Below are 17,813 nucleotides of genomic sequence, written 5' to 3' on the forward strand. Positions count from 1 at the left end.
CGAACTAGTTCCCGCCAGAAACGGTACCGCTGATTGGTGAGTAACGAAGGAGTGTGAAATTGTCTGTAACGCGGGGGGTTGCTGGGGAGCGCAGAGCCTGTCCATATGCATGGGTTAAATATTCTCCTCTCTCTAACATCGATGCCAGATGAAGCCAGAACATCGGTCAGTTCAGCTGTATCGGTGGCTTTCTCGACTGGTCTCGATGGGGGACCCATAGACCCTGGAACAGGAGGCGCGTTCATGGCGGGAGTCGAGGTGCCGTTGGCAAAAGAGACATTAACTGAACTTCCTGTATGAGGTGGCTGTAGGGTGCCAAAGCTGGGAGATTCGTAAGGAGACTGAGACTGGGGCAAAGGCGAGAAACGTTGACGTTTTGAAGGAGGGGCGATTCCGCTGACGGGAGACGGGGCTCCTGGGGAGGGGGTGGAAACAGGCGGGGTAAAACTCTGCGAAGCGAACTGCTGGGACTGTGTTTGAGCCATGGTGAATGGTGAATGTGGAGGTTAAACAGAGGCTGGGTAGAGTGTTATAGGTGAATGGATATTGACCCCGCGGGCGATAGTGAAAGATCGCCTCGCTAGACGAGCACACGAAAAGAGGGAGCAATGCACCCAAGCAAGAGATGTAATGAAGACGCGGTCATCTCCGAGTCATTCTGCCGGGGCCTGAACCAGAAGATAGGGTTTGCCGAAGAGTGACCACTTCACTGAAGACTGCTCAACACGTGGAAGTGGAGTCTAGTTGCAGCAGATAATAGCATATCTAGATGCAATATATTACTTTGTCGTTGAAGTTGAAGTGTTCAAGATGTTGGAGCCACGTGAAATTGCTGATGTAATGAGCTTGGCATTGGCAAGCTTTTCTCTCGTCGAACAAACTTCGAAGATCAAAAAGGTACGCAGCTTCAGAAGACAAAGAAGACCAGTATTGACAGGGACGATCTTGCGCGTGGAGGAGGACTAGGTACTGTGGAAAATACCCTCGTTCAAAAGTGTGTCTGTCCCTCTGCTTGTCCTGAGCAACACATCAATGCTGTGTTAGGCCTTAACAGACCCAAGCGTCGTGTTCCATGCGACTGGGGGATCCCAAGGTCCATACATACATATATATATATGCATATCCTACGCGACGTGGACTTTTTGATACCGGCCATTCAATACTACTCTCCTAGAGTCACGGTCGCGACGTGTTTAGACAAATATACGTACATATAGAACATGGCGACGAAACGGAAAGCCTCCGCCATCCAAGCCCCTGCCAGCGAGGAGCCTGTGGACCCTTCCGATGAGCTCCTTTTCTACAATCTAGGAGGCGGAAATGAAGTTGGGAGGTCATGTCATATCATTCAATACAAGGGGAAGACGGTTATGGTGGGTAATTTGTTTCCGCCGTCAGTTGTATATCGCATTGAATCGCGCGACAATACGCTGACAAGATGCCATATAGCTTGATGCTGGAATGCACCCTGCAAAAGAAGGCTTCGCTGCTCTCCCGTTCTTCGACGATTTTGACCTAAGCAGCGTTGACATCCTTCTTATAAGCCAGTAGGTCGACAGTTTTCCCTTAATTATTCCATATGTTGATCTTGACACGGGGATATCCTGGATGGTGAGGATGAAATTTTGCCGTTTGTGGTGGGTAATTACTCGCGCAGGCCCTATCCTGTCGCAGGTCTTTCCTTCTCTTACATTCCCTTCGCCCTGAATATGTATATCAGAAATCAAATGAAATTATATTTTGTCCTCATTATACCGTTACTGTTCCTGTGTATCTCTCTTGAATATGCTCCCATCTTAGCTATAAGCGCCCACCTATCGTTCCTGTTTCCCTGTCTTCGTATTCTACTTTATTTTCTATATCTCTATACCGGACACCTAGCTAATCCCATGTGCTATATTTTGAACTTTCTAGTTTCCACTTGGATCACTCGGCCGGTCTGCCCTACGTGCTTAGCAAAACTAATTTCAAGGGCCGGGTTTTCATGACACATGCTACAAAAGCTATCTACAAATGGTTGATTCAGGACAACGTCCGTGTTAGCAATACGTCTTCTTCCTCTGATCAACGAACGACGCTCTATACCGAAGAAGAACACCTTTCGACGCTGCCACAGATCGAGGCCATCGATTTCAACACCACCCATACTATCAACAGCATTCGTATTACTCCATTTCCTGCGGGCCATGTTCTTGGTGCAGCCATGTTCGTTATCTCAATTGCGGGACTTAACATCCTGTTCACGGGAGACTACTCCCGTGAAGAAGACAGGCATCTTATATCTGCAGAAGTACCCAAGGGTATCAAGATTGACGTGCTCATCACCGAATCAACGTTTGGCATATCTTCAAACCCTCCTCGACTAGAACGGGAGGCGGCCCTCATGAAATCAATCACCACCATTCTCAATCGGGGCGGGAGGGTTCTCATGCCGGTTTTCGCCCTGGGACGAGCTCAGGAACTCCTACTAATTCTCGACGAATACTGGAGCCGGCATCCGGAATTGCAGAAAATTCCCATCTACTATATCGGAAACATGGCGCGTAAATGCATAATTGTTTATCAGACATACATCGGAGCTATGAACGAAAATATCAAGCGTGTCTTTCGCGAGCGCATGGCAGAGGCTGATGCTGCTGGTGCCAATAGTGCCACTGCTGGGCCGTGGAATTTTCGCTACGTGCGTAGTGTGAAGAATATTGAGCGCTTCGATGATGTTGGCGGGTGTGTTATGCTTGCGTCTCCTGGTATGCTACAAACCGGCACTAGTCGGGAGCTTCTTGAACGATGGGCGCCAAACGAACGCAACGGCGTCATCATGACTGGATATAGTGTTGAGGGGACTATGGGTAAGCAGATCCTGAATGAGCCAGAGCAGATTCCAGCCGTTATGAGCGGTAAGAATGCGGTGGGTCCAGCAAGGCGAATGACCGGAGGCGATGAAGAACAAAAGGTCATGATTCCAAGGCGATGCACGGTGGATGAGATAAGTTTTGCAGCTCATGTAGATGGCGTTGAGAATCGTGAATTCATCGAAGAAGTTGGGGCTCCTGTTGTTGTGAGTAGTCCACCCCTGGTGTATGGTATTTGAAAGCAGTGGCTTAGTTCTAACCCCTTACCACAGATTTTGGTTCATGGAGAAAAACACCAAATGATGCGCCTGAAATCCAAACTTCTAAGTCTGAACGCAGACAAAAAGATTAAGGTCAAAGTATTCACACCAGCAAACTGCGAGGAAGTCCGAATACCCTTCCAAGTCGACAAAGTGGCCAAAGTCGTAGGGCGGCTCGCTGAGAGGCCGCCGCCAGCTGATGAATCGGAATCGCGACTTATGAATGGTGTTCTCGTCCAAAACGGGTTCAAGCTATCACTTATGGCTCCCGAGGACCTTCGAGAGTATGCTGGGCTGGCTACGACGACTATCACCTGCAAACAACACATCACACTGAGTACTGCCAGTATTGATTTGATTCGGTGGGCGTTGGAGGGGACATTTGGGGCTATTGAAGAACTCAAAGCCCATCACTACAAAAAAGATGGCGGGGAAACCAACGGCGATGAAGTTGAAAAAAAGGAGGAGGAAGAAGCGGATGAAGAGATACCCTCAGACGAACCACTTGCATATCTCATTATGGGGTGTGTCACTCTCCGCTACAGGCCGCGAGCTCGCGAGGTAGAAGTTGAATGGGAGGGAAATATGATGAATGACGGGATTGCTGATGCCGTCATGGCCGTGCTGTTAACAGTGGAGACAAGTCCGGCTTCAGTAAAACGTATGATCCCCCTTCTATAGCTCCTAAACAAACCGGTCCGCTAATCACCGTATATCCCACTTTCAGGATCAAGCAAACAACACCGTCACATACACTCCCATGACCACTCACAACGTCTACCAAATCCACACTCCAACCTAACCTCTGAAGAACGCCTCGCGCGCCTCTGCATGCTGCTCGAAGCCCAATTCGGCCCAAACATCTCACCAATCGAGAAACCAAAGATAAAACACTCCTTCGCCGCCCCGACACCAACACCCGCTCCCCCGGTCGCCAAAAACAACGGCACCCCAACCCTTCAAAAGCCGGACCCAGATGCTAGCGCAGTCTCAACATCAACCCCCTATGGAAAAGCCAACCAAGCCCCATCACCCATAGTTACAACACCAACCACAACATACCCCGACGAGCTATCACCGGAAGACCTCCACGAGCTCGAAAGCGCAGAGCTCGACCGGCTTCATAGCCTCGGTATATCCGTACCGGGCCTGGAAATTCGGGTTGACAAGCATGTGGCGCGGGTGTGGTTGGAGACGCTGGAGGTGGAGTGTTCGTATGCGGTGTTGAGGGATCGAGTGCGGGTGATTTTGGAGAGGGCGGTGGAGACGGTGGCGGGGTTGTGGGTTGGTGGTAGTTATGATGGGGGTGCTGAAGGGACGGAGAAGGGGAAGGGAAGGGGGGTTGAGTAAGATAAAAAACTGTTGGAAAGGGGGTTATGCAGGTACGTGGGTGGAGGGGATTTTGAGTTGTGTAGAATGCATGAATGAATACATGTCACATACATGCCTTGTACTTCTAGCATACGATATACATACAAAATTTCCATATGGCGTAGTTAAGTGTCTAGGTTGATCTGGGGACAATATCACAGGTAAATCACAAATTTCACACCTGTCCGTTTGCGAGTAAACCACTGACTAGTTACTCCGTACACCACCTAAAAACCGAGATGCAGGTCATTCCGTATCATCCATTCTAGCTACGATTCCATCAGACTGGAACACCTCAAACACCTCAAAATTCCTTTCAAATTACAGTAAACTCAGCAAGAAACAATAATCTTTATTGTGATATCTTATGTAGTACTCGGCACACTGTTTATCCATCGGTCCAGTCATCCATCCAGTCATCATCAATATTTTAAAAGAAAGTACAAAATGAAGCAGAAAAAAAAAGGAAAAAAAAAGAAAGAAAGAAAAGGAGAAGGCTTAACGAACTAATCCCACACCAGTGCCTGCTCGAGAACGAGGAGGTAAAACTAAGCGTACTTGTTAATATAAGCAGAACATACGCGGGAAGTAAACATAAAGAAAAATAAATATTAAGGTGTCGGAGCTTTTTCGTCAGGGTTATGCACTGCAGGATGAATCTTAAGGTGAGAGTTAAGTGGGGAAAAAGGAAAGGAAAGAAGTGAATATGTCTTATAGAATGTATATATGTGCAGGTAGAAAGGACTAACGGAATCTTTCTCGGAAAATTAAGCCGGTTCCATCCATATTTGAGACTAAGGAAAAACTGCTGCGAAGGGGGTATTGGATTTGGGGTGTATTGTATGGGGGCATGATATAAAAGCAGAAAAAAGAGCTTTAAAAAGAGGTGAAACCACAACCCAGATTGTCTAAGGTATTTTTCATCGTCTGGATGTTTGTGTATGCTAAATACGCGTTGAGTAGAATTTGGGATCATCGCTAAGAATCGATAATGATGATTGATTCCTATAATGGTGACTTCATGTAGTGTAACCAAGCCGGCCAGATATATATCTGGTTGAGATATATATAATGGTAGGTATCGAAAAATAACTACCGGAATCGATATGACTTATGGGTCAGCGGGGAAGTCGACATTTGCTCACTACCAGCCAAGGGATCGCGAATGCGGCCACCTCTCATAGGGGTCTGACTGCAATATATACAAATGTATACAGGTGGTAGACTCTGTCGGTCGAGGCCAACACATTTGGTATGAAGCCAATGCGTGCAGGATTCACTGGTTTGCATATTAGTAGGCAAAACTTATTAGAGTAACTCGAACGAAGGGGAAAGCACACACCACTGAATCATCAAATGCCCACCATTATCCATAGAATTACAAACACATCTAGTCCCATTGCTTGGATTACTCTGTCGTTCAGCGGTTGGAGTCGCAAAGTCCGGGTCAGTCACGGTTGTAGGCGAGCTAATATCTTCTCGACAGGAGTCAAAATTTCCGCCAAAACCTGGAGGAGATGATTTCAATGTTGATAGAGCTTGTGAAGAGCGTGTCCTTTGGCTGTAGAGAGGTGCCGGTTGCCTTGCTTGCCTATTTCTGCTCTTCAATACCTGTTTGAGTGCATGTTGGGCGTCACCCATATCGTCATCAGCTTGAGTTAGCTCTGACTCTGCTATAGACTGGTCGCGCGAGTGGCCTCCTGCAGGGTTGGTGTGTGTACGAGATGTTATCCAGCCGTTTTGCTGAGTATGTAATTGTGGAAGCCTTCCACTCCCATGAGATGAGGTTGCCCAAGGGGAATGTCGTCCCGAGTGTGGAGAAGCTACGGTAGAAGAGTAGGATGAACTTTTAGAATGGGGACGTGAGGTCGAACGTGCACGAGAAACACCAGGCCGTCGTGGAGTAATATCGGGGTGTATTTTAAAAGAAGTGTTTGCACTGTAGGCGATTGGAAAATCTGATTCATCTGAAGAGTCGGTCTCACTCTCAGTGGATGATTCATCCAGATCCACCCCTAGACCACGGCCAAAACCTGTGAGAGGCTCAGTTTCGATCGTCATTTCAGTTTTGGCTCTCCCATCCTTGCCAATTTTTAAAACAACTGATTCAACTGGAGTTGACAAAGTAGCCGAACAAGGGCGGGGAAACGGTGATGCGTGACTTTTTAACGGCGACAAACGACCTTTGGCAGGGGTTTTTCTTACGCCACTGTCGAAGGGGCCGGCACCGACACTGGCACCGAAGGATGAATGCCCGCTGGGATGGCGACTATGCGGGAGTGATGAATGTATTGAACCGTGTCTAGAGAGATGTTGTGAAGATCGTGACTGACGTAGGGCATCAACAACCTCATTGGCAGCCTCAGCTTTACGACGAGCCAAACTTCTAGCCCGTTTCAACTCTTTCAATCGTTTCTCACGCTTGGACTCCTCGGTTTGGTGATGATACGGTTGCCTGGTCTCGGCTCTAGGAGGTGTATCTTGAGGCATTTTTGGTTCTGAAAACCCGAATCTCCGTGCAGGAGAGCTCAAGAACATCGCAGGATCCTCATCCCGTACAGTAGCAAGACGAGGGGATGTCGAAAACGCAGTAGGAAAGAGACTGGAGTCTAGAGGTCTCATTGTTGTCGTATGGTAAACGTGGCTATCACTAAATGGTTCCATCCCAGGAGTGCCATGCATTGTATGGAATGAGGGCACCTGGAGGTCATTATTGTGCATCTGATTCTGGTCAAATGCATCAAAAGCAGAGGTACGAGTTGGGGTACCGAATGGATCTCCATATGTGTCAGTCATACCTAACGAGTCAGCTGGGAACTGTGTATCCTGGTCCCAAAACAGCCGGTTTTGGGGGTAAAACGGAGAGTCCGTGGAGGCAGCAGCCATCTGGAATAGGTTAGGGGATTGAGCATCAAATAGGTTAGCAGACATCCCAACAACACGGCTTGGAGTCTCTAGATAACTCGAGTCAGGTGCCTCCATAGTCTGATGATCATTGTTCCTGTTGTTGCAGTTGACATTTCCGGCAGCTGAATTGGTATTCCCGGGGTTGGTTCTGTCTTGCATCTTTACCCTGCCAGTGCTGGTCGGGGGAGGGGTTTGCATCGATGCCGCTGATGATCCTTTTTCGGAGTCAGTGGAGTCCTTATCATCACCTTTTCCCTGATCTGCTGTTTGTTTCTTCGCGGACTTATTGCTGCCCTTGCTCGTTCTGCCATTCGTCTTGTTACCAGCCCTAGCCCTGCCAGAGATCGAAGTCCGTTCCAGCTGCGGGGACAGATTCAGTGCAAACGAGGAGGAGGAAAAGGGGTCGAGGGTTGAATCCCGGTTGGTTACGCCATGAGGACCATTTTTGTGGTTAGAAGGGGTGGTCAAGCCGAATCGTTGAGGGGTTTTTAGAAATTCGGGGCTTGAAGCATAAGGGTCTGCGGTATTCCAAGTGACTCGAGGGTCGTAGAAACTTGACTCTAGCTTTGGGGTTTGGAAGGCCGACTCGCCAAAGCCCGCAGAAGTCGGGGTTTTAGGAGTCTGAGGCTCGCCATTGGAGTGTTTAAAACTGCATACGTATCCAAGCAAAGGTCAGTCATAGTTAGTTATATAAAAACTATTATTAAGCAAAAATGAATCGGTAAAGTAACGCCGTCCGTCCTGGATCTATCATGGCAATGAAATAGACAATTGAATGCATTTTGTGGGTCTGATAGGTGGATAACAAAACAGGGACGGAGAGGGTAAAGCAGCAAGCAAGATCTCCCGAAAACACCCCAATGTGACTCCTGGTTGGTGTATCTTTTCTCCAAGAACTAAAATGTGGAAAAAATATGAATATAAATAAAATCAAAACGGATTAGACCTACCTGTGGACTGGGCGGTCCCAACTCATATCAGTGGAGGATTGGCAGCCAACATGGGAGAGGAGAGAAAGAGAGAGAGAAGCACCCAGAACGAACAAATGGAGATCCCAGCGAAGAAGAGGTTGTGTCTTGTCCTGTTATCTTGTCGATGGGAGTTGCAATGCAATGGATATAACACAATATAGTGCAGTGCCAACTGGAGAATCGGTGGATACAGGCGAAGTGATAATTAATGCTTAAAAAGAAAATAATGTTGATGATGAAGTAGTTCCACAGACAGGCTAAGCACTGGGTAGCAAATTAGATGGCGGGCGGGAGAAAAGCGGGTTGGTTTTTCAGCTTAGCCGTCGGACTTGCTTAGAGCTCAAGGGGAGCGGTGTCTGTGGAGGGGAAGCAAATCGGATGTTTGAACCAGCAGGCAGCAGGGGGATGCTGCAGGTGTTGCTGGACAGGACAGCACAAGGCAGCAGTGGGCACCGAACAGAGAGCACCTATGAGATGAGATTATTGTGATAGCTCAATTTGTTGAATTGTTGAATTGTTGAATGAGGGGGGTTCGAATTGGGGATTGAGATGTAGCTTGGAGCTTGGAGCCGCAGATGTAAACGTACACTGTATTAGTTGTAAATTTAAAAGTCGAAAGTGCGAAGTTGATGTTGAAGGTGGAACAGAACAGGACCGTAGTTATTACGAAGAGGGGAGGACTGAGAGAGAAGAGAGGTCGGAGAGAAATAGGAAGAAATAGGAAGAAATAGCAAATTTCAGCTTGGATTATTTATGATTAATTGATTATTTAATTCCTTAAAATTAATTCCTCATTTAATTAATGAACTCCATTTCCTTACATTTTACGGGTAGTTAGGCTTTTCTGTGCCTTAATTTTTGTAATTTTTTTTTAATTTTTTTCCCTTTTCTCCTTTATTTAGATATTTCCTATTCGGACCACGATTCACGACTGCACGGCAAATAAGAAAAATAAAATAAAATAAATAAATAAAAACACGACGAAGAAACGAAGAAAATTTCCCTACTGTTATTATGCACTCATTTCTATGGTTTCTTCTTTCAAAAAGCTCTGTTCTGTTCTAGTTATATCTTCACAATCTAAGATAACATACAAACATACCTGATCTGTCCCGTAGTTCCGTCTTAGCCGCAAGACATGCCCTTCCAGTCCCCTGTTCCGTGGCAGATGTAGACCCTCCACCTGGCTGCCCGGCTCCGGCAAATAATACGATGAATCGGCGGCTGCATCCGAAGAGAATAGGCTTTTTTAACCTTTCTTTCTTTCTTATTTCTCCCCCCCCCCCCTGCTGACTATTGCCATGGGATCTAGATTCCCGAACCAAAGTCCGGGCGGTCATCTTGGTGCGGATAGACAGAAGAACCCGCTGCCTTCTTCCCTCCCCCTCCCCCCTTCTCCCACCCACTGACCCCACTCCCAATTATTGCTGGGAATAGAAATAGAAGAGAAAGAGCATGTGTGTGTGTGTGTGTGTGTTTTGTTTTGGGGGGGGGTGGAGAGTATAGAGTATGCAGTTATTATCTTACCTAGGTAAAAGAAGGGATATCTTGATTCTTTCCAACGGCTTGCAAACAGGGAATTATAGCCAGAGATGATGATGATGATGATATCGAAGGTTTTAACTCCAAGAGTAGACCCACTTACTGGCCTAACAGATCACAACTGAACCGTTGTAATCAGCAAAAAATTATGGGGCTGAACCTGAAAACAAGGCACAGGTTCAGGTACAGAAACTGCTAAAGGGAAATTGCATACTTATCTTTAAACAAAAAGACCCTCTGCCCATTTCTCAACTGCTAGGACTCCAGTGGGACGTTCAACGGTGACTGCGCACGGCAGCATGGGAGATGACTGACATTGAGATTGATTTGACAGCTAGTTACATATTTGTACGAAGTTATTAAGCAGAGTTTTATTAAAGGTCCCTCTTTAACTAACCTGTACTCGGCAGCAGTTACACATAAACATCATACTACTGCTACCCGAGTTCTTTGAGTTTATAAAAGTTGAAACCCAAGACCGAAACCGTTCCTGAACTGCAGCCTGAAAGCAAAAATCTTGCCTCAAAAAAATTACCATGGATCTTCATCTCGTCCTGCGCAGGAGTTGGAGGATTTTCCTTGGATCTTTTGTCCCAGTAACGCCTTATAATTGGACACACGAGCACAGCCCATTGCATCTGGGCCCCAAAAAACCGCCGCTCGCAAATGCTCAGCCCAGGCTTGGAAAGTTATATGACCAGCAATCTGCAGATACGGTCTTCTAAACTTGAGGAGTACTAGTTTTAGGTTGAACCGGTGGGTCTCTTTAATGAGATTTCCGTTCAAAACATTCTTTTTAATTTTTTCTTGTATTTTCCTTCAAAGCATGCATGGAATAATGCTGTATCAAGTTAGAGTTATGGGTGATGGCGAATACGGGGGAGGAAAGGTCAATCATTAGATCCAGAAGAATCAAACGTCTCTTGTTGTATTTAACTTACTTTTCTGACCTATCTGGGGTTGCAGCTGTATTTAGCCTCTAGGTACGCTCAATATTGAAATTCTCCTTCCCGCCTTTCAAACTACCCACGAGTTCCACATGCCCATAGGGCGAAACTCGGATTCGCCGATGACCCCACCAGTGATCCATAATTCATAAATAATAAAAGTCCGTCGTTAAATGAGTTCCAGTGAGGGGCCTCTTATCCGGGAGAGGACAGTTCGGCCACTCACATCGCTGGTATTCCCGGCAATCAATGCTGCTACAGCTGTGATGCTGGTGTGATTGGGAGCTCCCGTCCTGGCAGACTGTATCTAATATTCCATCTATCAAGCCCAAGATACCAAAGACACACAGCCTAAATACACTGTAGGACATGAACAGCAACAGTGACAGGTTCCCCTAACTACCTACCCCGAGCGTCCATTATTATTGAGCATTAGTTAAATCTCATCGCATCCAAGCTCAGCAAAGCTCACTCTGGCTATTTAACGGGGACGCTTGTCGTGTGAACGGTTGTGTATGATCTTCATATTGACTCTTTGACCGCTGGCCTCAGAGTCAACAACCGTCATATTTGGGGAAGCTGTGCTTATTTATACCACGCCCCATATACCTGCTCTGCCTTTGGCTCGTTGTCAATTGGTCCGCAGGGAGAAAAGCTCTCTGCCGAGCTGCTAAGTGATGGACGGATGAGTCCATTCCAATGTGATGATCGGAGTTCCGGAGGTGTTAGAGCTGTCTATTCTTATTATTCGGGGAATGTGATTGTGATTGGAGCATGTTAGTTAAATATTGCAGAGATATGAGAGAACTCTGGGTGGTAACTAACTTAGTAACTCTTTTTACTTGGGCTTTGTCTTGCTTCAGACATGTAAGTAGTTAACTAAATATTTATATTTAAGGACATCAAAACCCCGACTAGGAATGGCTTGCATTGTCTTTGGCAGTGCTATCACAAATTGATAATCCCAATCCATCCAGAAAACCTTTTCCTTCGACGTTAATCATCATTAATAACTGCCATGACTCTCTCGATGGAGGGACGAAAGAAATGAATGCTTCCCGCTCCGCGCCTTCGCACTGACACCAAGTGAACGTTCGGGAAGGGTTTAATTGAAGAACCACTCCATATGATTCCTCCGGGATAAAACCCTACTTTTCCTAACCAAGCATGTCTGGTACGTAATAACAACAAGGTTGATGGATTACGAAGAGGGAGTTGAAAGCGAGAGCCACTCCAACCAAAAGCACAGCTTTTTTCATATCCGCAATCAATGCATCCCGGAAATGCAGAACATCTCCTTTCGTTGCGGCTGGATGCAGAACCACCTTGGTATTTATGCAATATGGGATAATATGGATGAGGAAGGACTCCTGAAAGAACGAAAGTAACACTGTAACTACGTCTATGCCACCTTGTTATCCTTCTCCCCATGACTAGTTATTATCTCAGGCTGGGGAATAGCTTAGTTACATGTCAGAATTCAGTTGATGATATGAGTCCATCAGTGATAGTTATTCTATCCACCAAACACTGAAATGATCGATGCCAATCACATGATTCACACATCTCATCCCCTTTTTTATCTGTCCCGCCTCGGGTGCCAGATTCTGGATGAGGAAAAAGCAAAACAAACGAGGAGTAGATTTGATTCTCGTAACTAGTTGTTTACCTAGGAATGATAACCCTAATCTTGCCTGCTGATTTCCCTCTGTCCTAAACCACACATTTATCTAGCTGAAAGCACCAAACCACCCTTTCGTCTCCCCTACAGCTTCGCTCGACACTCACTGTCAACGGACGAAAACACACAGCCAACACGAAAAGGACAAAGAAACGAAAAGGGCCTATCTTGCCCTTGACTTGGGGTTCCATATGGTAACATGTTGCACAATCAGTCTCCCTCGTTATTCTCACCATGCATGGCCTCAGAGGAAGCTTCTGGTAATCCAAAGAGCCCGTCATCATCACGATCCCAGAATCGAGAGCTGGGAAACAACAGAGCCACATCGAAGCAATCTAGGAAGGAGACACGAGTTTCAAAGCCAGGCCTGAGAAAAGAGATGCTCCAGGTCTGAGAACTAATCTAACCCGCGAACTTCGCAGAGCCTTAGAGGAAAAGAATGCTGTCAAGGAAAAACTAGGGTATGTTTCATTGGAAGATGTAGGTTCATTTTAAATCCAATTCGTTTGAAACGCTCGACACATAGTATTGGAACCTGAATTTGATTCTGATATTTAGATCCGAACAGACGCCAAGGTCCTCCTCCAGGCTATGTCTTCGTGCCAAAGGGAGACATCTACAATAACTCGCAATTGTCGAAGTCGTTCACACGAGACGAAACAGATGGTATATACCGTTTACGTAAGTTCGAACATATTCACAACTCGTGGCCATCCATTCCAATTTTTATGACGCTAAATCGCTAATAAAATCCATATCTAGAACCCCAAACCCGCCGCACCCTCGACCTCGACGCCCCCTCCCAATCCGCCTCCAGCACGCTTGCCGTTCGCACCACGGCGTCGCCCAAAAGGACACACGAGACATCTCGAAAGCCCGCACTCACCTCTGCTCTCAATTCCCCGCCATGCCTACAGGTACACTGGAGACGGTGCTGGGCCACGCGTTTCTGTAGGACTCACGGCGCGTGGGGAGGAGCGGCACGGTACAAAGTGAGAAGGTTAGGGTTCAGCTGGCCGTTGATGCACATGTTAGGCATGTGCATACGGATTATGAGGCGTTGTTAACGGCCGGGGTGGGGAAGGGGGACACGAGGGAGAGGATCTGAGAAACTGTGAGGAGGATTAGGGCTCTTTGGGAGGGGAAGAGGGAGGAGGAGGCAGATGCTGCTGCTGCTGCTGCTTGCCGCCGCCGCCATCGTTGCATCTGCTAGGAAAAGGAAGGTGATGAAAAAAGAGACCGAAAGAGCGGAGAGGAAGAAGACGAGGGTGAAGCGTTGAGTTGCGTTCTCCTCAGCAGGCAACACCGAAAGGAAAAGTCTTTGACACTCACCCCAATTGAAGGGATGGTTTCTTATGTCGGTGACTAGGGTGATCGGGTATGTCGTATTGTTCCTTCAATAGGAAAGAGGATGTCCGCTTGAGATCTATCCCGTTTTCTCATCGATTGCCGTCTTCGCTTTCCTGTTATATATGACATTATTTCCATGTTGCATCGACTCTCGGGGTGCTAAGCTGATAGACCCAGTCGAAACTCAATTCAGAGGAACCCATGGCAGGGTTGTATGTATATATATATATGTACAGTTCATACTCTATCACCGCAATCTGTTTGAATATTACAGGGTTGAAATAATCGTCATTTGCTTTGGAACAACTTTTGGTTGGCATGCAAAGAATTTCATCTATAGATTTACTGCCGCATAAAGCGCGGATATCTACAGTTGGGAATCCTTAGATGTTGGACAATTACGCACTTTTTAACTAAGGGACTCTTGGATATCTTGTGTATGTTAGTTGTCTAGATATGTGAATAGATAGGTGTTATACGGAGCGTTCAATATAGCTTCAATCTATTTTCTATGAACTTGAAATGCGAAAGTGAACCTTCGTTGGAAAACCGAGGGAGTTTGACACGGAGACTTCCAGTATTCAGATTCATTAACTATTGACTGGTCAACCAATTTCATTTCTGTAGCATTCCTGAAATAAACGGTGACTGCAACGTGAGGTGGGCAAAACGTACACTCAAAAAATGCCCGGCTTACAAGATACAAAGGCATAGGTAGCTGCTCATCAGGGATTATGCACCCAAGTATCATAGACATAGATTAGAAGATTCTTCAAAACGGAAAAAGAGACGACATCCCACACCATCCATAGTTCTCATCCTCGGGTCTGATAAATGATGGCAACAAGAGAAAGACGTGACCGAAATAGATCCTCATTACTGCGGTGCACCTAGATAAGTATGCGTAATCTTATACATAGAATCGCCAAACAGATACATATATAAATGACGTACAGAGGCGCAATAGGCCAACGTCTTTAAAATAAAACGACACCCAAAATTAAACATGAGAAGGGGGTAGAAATACCCAAGTGCCTAAAAATCCAATCCCCTACCGCTGCCAGTCACAGGAACATGAGTGCCATGAAACCCAAACCCAACCGGCCCCGCAACCTCTGCCCTCCCAACTTCAGTCATGGTCTTCGCGTCAAGAACAAGTAAATACGACGTCCCTTTTAGCCCATCGAGGACAACGGAAAGAAGCACACCGTCATCTTCATCTAGTTCACCGTCACCTTCTCCTTCGCTTTCTACTTGCTTTTTTTCCTTGGGGACGAAAATCGGCTCTCCAGCATTCTGACCCCATTCACTCCAGTGAACGGCATTTTTCGTTTCTATATCGAACTTAACAAGTCCGTCAAGAAAAGTCGATTTGCCGGTGTCGGTGACCCCATAGACGTAGCGGTGGCGGCGGGTGACGTAGTAAGGGTTGAGAGTCGGGAGTTCGGGCGAGTTGACCAGTTCACCTTTGAACTCTAGCTTTGCACGTGCGGATTTTGTGCTGTTTTTCACATTTGGGGCATCTGGTGAGGATGGTGGGAGTGATGGGAGCCGGAAACGCTTGAAAACGGGGCGGCTGGCGTCGTCGACACCTGCTGCGTATTTCGCCGCGTCAGGAGATGTGGAGATGATATTAGAGAAGTAGAAGCGCTTTAGGATGTTGAGGTTCCCGTAGGTGATTAGGTCTGCAACAATGTCGGTGTCTCTGCTACCATCGGACGATGGCTCTTCATATGCATTGATGGTGTGGAAGCAGAAAAAGGGTTCGCTTTTGTAAGTGGCCACGAGCCCCCTGCCACCCTTGTCGACGGGGCGCCGGTCAACGATGTACCAAGTGGAAGGTTTGGAGTCGTCGAAGTCAGCGATGGCGTCGATGATGTTCCGGTGCCAGATGATTGACAAACCGCCTACGGTGTAGAAAGAGTTCCATACGCAGAGTATGACGTAGTTTTCTGTTAGGAATATGGAGTGTAGGTAGGCGGCGCGGGCATCGGTAATGGTTGCGAGAATGGAGGTTTTACCTGTGGAAGCTGACACGGTAAAGATACGATAGATAGGGTTTCGCCCTAGCTTGAGGTTGAAGTTGTAGACGTCTCCTGTGACTGGGTCTGATTTGGCGTGGGTGGCCGATAGGGGCCCCTTTAAGTCTGGGTGAAGGACTTGCTGCGAAGCCACTCCGATAGGTTCCAGGGACTCTGGGTCCAGGGTTTGAAAGGCTGCAGCGTCAGTCTTGTTGGCTAGCGTCTGAATACCGGAGGCATGTCCAGAGCTTTTCTTCTTGCCCGTGTGGTCCAATCCCGGGAAATTGACTGAGACCGTAATAGACATAGACTGCTGATCTGCCTGGGTTCTGGGTGGGCTGGGGCGAAATAAGGACATGACTTTCTGGAAGTAGCTGGTGCAAGGTTCATAGCGCGCACCGAATGACATGGACTTTGCGCAGCCAGTTTTCCTGATTTTTTCTATTAGTCCGTCACAGGAGCTTCTAGAATTGTAGAACACGCGGACTGAAGAGTGGACCGCATCTGGAGGCAGAATCTGGAATCGGTGGACCACAGCTAAGCCATCAAACCAGTGGGCCACTTTGTAGATCTCCTTCTTCTCGGTTTCTATCTCACTGCGTCCTGTGCCAGTGCGATACAGGACGCCTGCTGTCCATGAAGGGATGTCTCCGGTCACCTTGAGCTCAACAGGAGTCCTCTCTTCATAGCTGGAATTGAACTGATCTGGTTATTAGTGATAGACATATGGTGGATCCCACTGCACCACCCTACAAGGCGGGATGGTTTCGGAACAAAGCAACTTACTCCTTGATGGTTTGGCCAGTCATTGTATGACTTGGGGGAGGTATCTATGGTGCCCATGGTGTGAGCAGCAATCTGAGCAAGTCTCCTTCTGGGTGAAGCAGACTGTCTTGGCGAACTCGACATCAAGAACCTATCCTTAAAGCATATAAATTGTAATGTACAAATTATAATATTACCGAAAATGAGGAGTGGAAAAGGGGGTTATATAAATAACTCAGAAGATTTGGTTTCCCTTAAAACAAGAACATGAAATGAAATTATATAGTTAAAGAATAAAAGAAACAGTCGATAATCGGTTGATTCCTTTACACAAATCAACAAGAAAATCATCGCAGAGGCATCATCCTTAACTAACCGTAATCCTAACTCCTAATTCCTAATCCTACTCCTAACATACCCCTAACCCTGGTGTCGAGGGCGGCGAGGTTGAATAGAAATGTATGAGAAATATGTGATGTAAGATTCAGAGTATGAAAACTGTGTAACTTTTAGATGAAGTGACAGTTGATTATGGATTTAACAAAGTGGGCTCAACTTGTAAACCATGTTCGACTGTTAACCATCAAGCACTCCATATATATATGAATCAATCCATATGCCGTCGAGTTCAACAGACATTGGCGCATGGCTGGCCCACCGCCAGGGCCATTGGGCTCAACTAGTTAGTTTCCACTTTATTATTAATTAAAATAAAGCGAACAGGAGGTGTTAACGAAACAGACGGAAATGAATTGATTGATTGGCGAAATTGAAGGGGAAAAAGCCATGCGGTATACATATGACCAATCGTTTCATCATCATTGGGTCTGGCAGAACTATTAAGGTAGGGTCTTTGGGGTCATTCAGACACTGCATTAGGATTCATGGACGCCCGTTGAATCCTCAATAAAGTGTTGGGTTGTTCGGAGAGAAGGTTTCTTGGTTTTACGTTGCGCATTCATTCGGCAAAGAGCTTGGCAGGCTCGGAGCTCGATCATGAAAAGAGCAAAGTTTGGCGAGAAAGACGGGATGTCGCTAGCTGCAAAAACAGGTCGGAGCGTGGTGGTGCTGAATGGACTGCCGTTGATTTGACGGCGGAACGATCATCACGGCGGTCAATCCTTCGCAGCAACAACAGCGAAGAGC

The 17,813-nt window shown here is 46.8% G+C and overlaps 6 protein-coding genes across 6 annotated transcripts in view; 2 read left to right on the forward strand and 4 right to left on the reverse strand.

The window, feature by feature from the left end:
• Positions 1–485, reverse strand: part of PAAG_12642 (hypothetical protein) — a gene marked incomplete at both ends in the record, with an annotated part of 1,863 nt that extends 1,378 nt beyond the window's left edge. Inside the window, one exon of the mRNA XM_015848108.1 lies at positions 23–485. Coding sequence (XP_015702277.1) covers positions 23–485 — 463 coding nt within the window. The remainder of the gene's footprint in view (positions 1–22) is intronic.
• Positions 486–1,220: 735 nt separating this feature from the next.
• On the forward strand, positions 1,221–4,462 carry PAAG_08788 (endoribonuclease ysh1; the record flags this gene model as incomplete). Its single annotated transcript, XM_015846627.1, has 5 exons — positions 1,221–1,373; positions 1,450–1,547; positions 1,915–3,058; positions 3,125–3,773; positions 3,840–4,462. 5 exons carry the CDS (start codon positions 1,221–1,223, stop codon positions 4,460–4,462), a joined length of 2,667 nt encoding a protein of 888 aa, XP_015701424.1.
• A 1,199-nt stretch (positions 4,463–5,661) lies between these two features.
• On the reverse strand, positions 5,662–8,171 carry PAAG_08789 (PHD finger domain-containing protein; the record flags this gene model as incomplete). The annotated part of the gene is made up of 3 exons (XM_015846628.1): positions 5,662–5,762; positions 5,848–8,039; positions 8,122–8,171. 3 exons carry the CDS (start codon positions 8,169–8,171, stop codon positions 5,662–5,664), a joined length of 2,343 nt encoding a protein of 780 aa, XP_015701425.1.
• Positions 8,172–10,434: 2,263 nt separating this feature from the next.
• Positions 10,435–10,993, reverse strand: PAAG_08790 (hypothetical protein; the record flags this gene model as incomplete). Its single annotated transcript, XM_015846629.1, has 2 exons — positions 10,435–10,709; positions 10,891–10,993. The coding sequence occupies 2 exons, from the start codon at positions 10,991–10,993 to the stop codon at positions 10,435–10,437; spliced, it is 378 nt and encodes a 125-aa protein (XP_015701426.1).
• A 1,776-nt stretch (positions 10,994–12,769) lies between these two features.
• Positions 12,770–13,639, forward strand: PAAG_08791 (hypothetical protein; the record flags this gene model as incomplete). Its single annotated transcript, XM_015846630.1, has 5 exons — positions 12,770–12,919; positions 12,964–12,992; positions 13,100–13,212; positions 13,294–13,448; positions 13,487–13,639. 5 exons carry the CDS (start codon positions 12,770–12,772, stop codon positions 13,637–13,639), a joined length of 600 nt encoding a protein of 199 aa, XP_015701427.1.
• Positions 13,640–14,916: 1,277 nt separating this feature from the next.
• On the reverse strand, positions 14,917–16,745 carry PAAG_08792 (carotenoid cleavage dioxygenase; the record flags this gene model as incomplete). Its single annotated transcript, XM_002789241.2, has 2 exons — positions 14,917–16,602; positions 16,689–16,745. The coding sequence occupies 2 exons, from the start codon at positions 16,743–16,745 to the stop codon at positions 14,917–14,919; spliced, it is 1,743 nt and encodes a 580-aa protein (XP_002789287.1).
• Positions 16,746–17,813: the final 1,068 nt, after the last annotated feature.

This window comes from Paracoccidioides lutzii (genome assembly GCF_000150705.2).
Source record: "Paracoccidioides lutzii Pb01 unplaced genomic scaffold supercont2.47, whole genome shotgun sequence".
Lineage (NCBI taxonomy): Eukaryota > Fungi > Ascomycota > Eurotiomycetes > Onygenales > Ajellomycetaceae > Paracoccidioides > Paracoccidioides lutzii.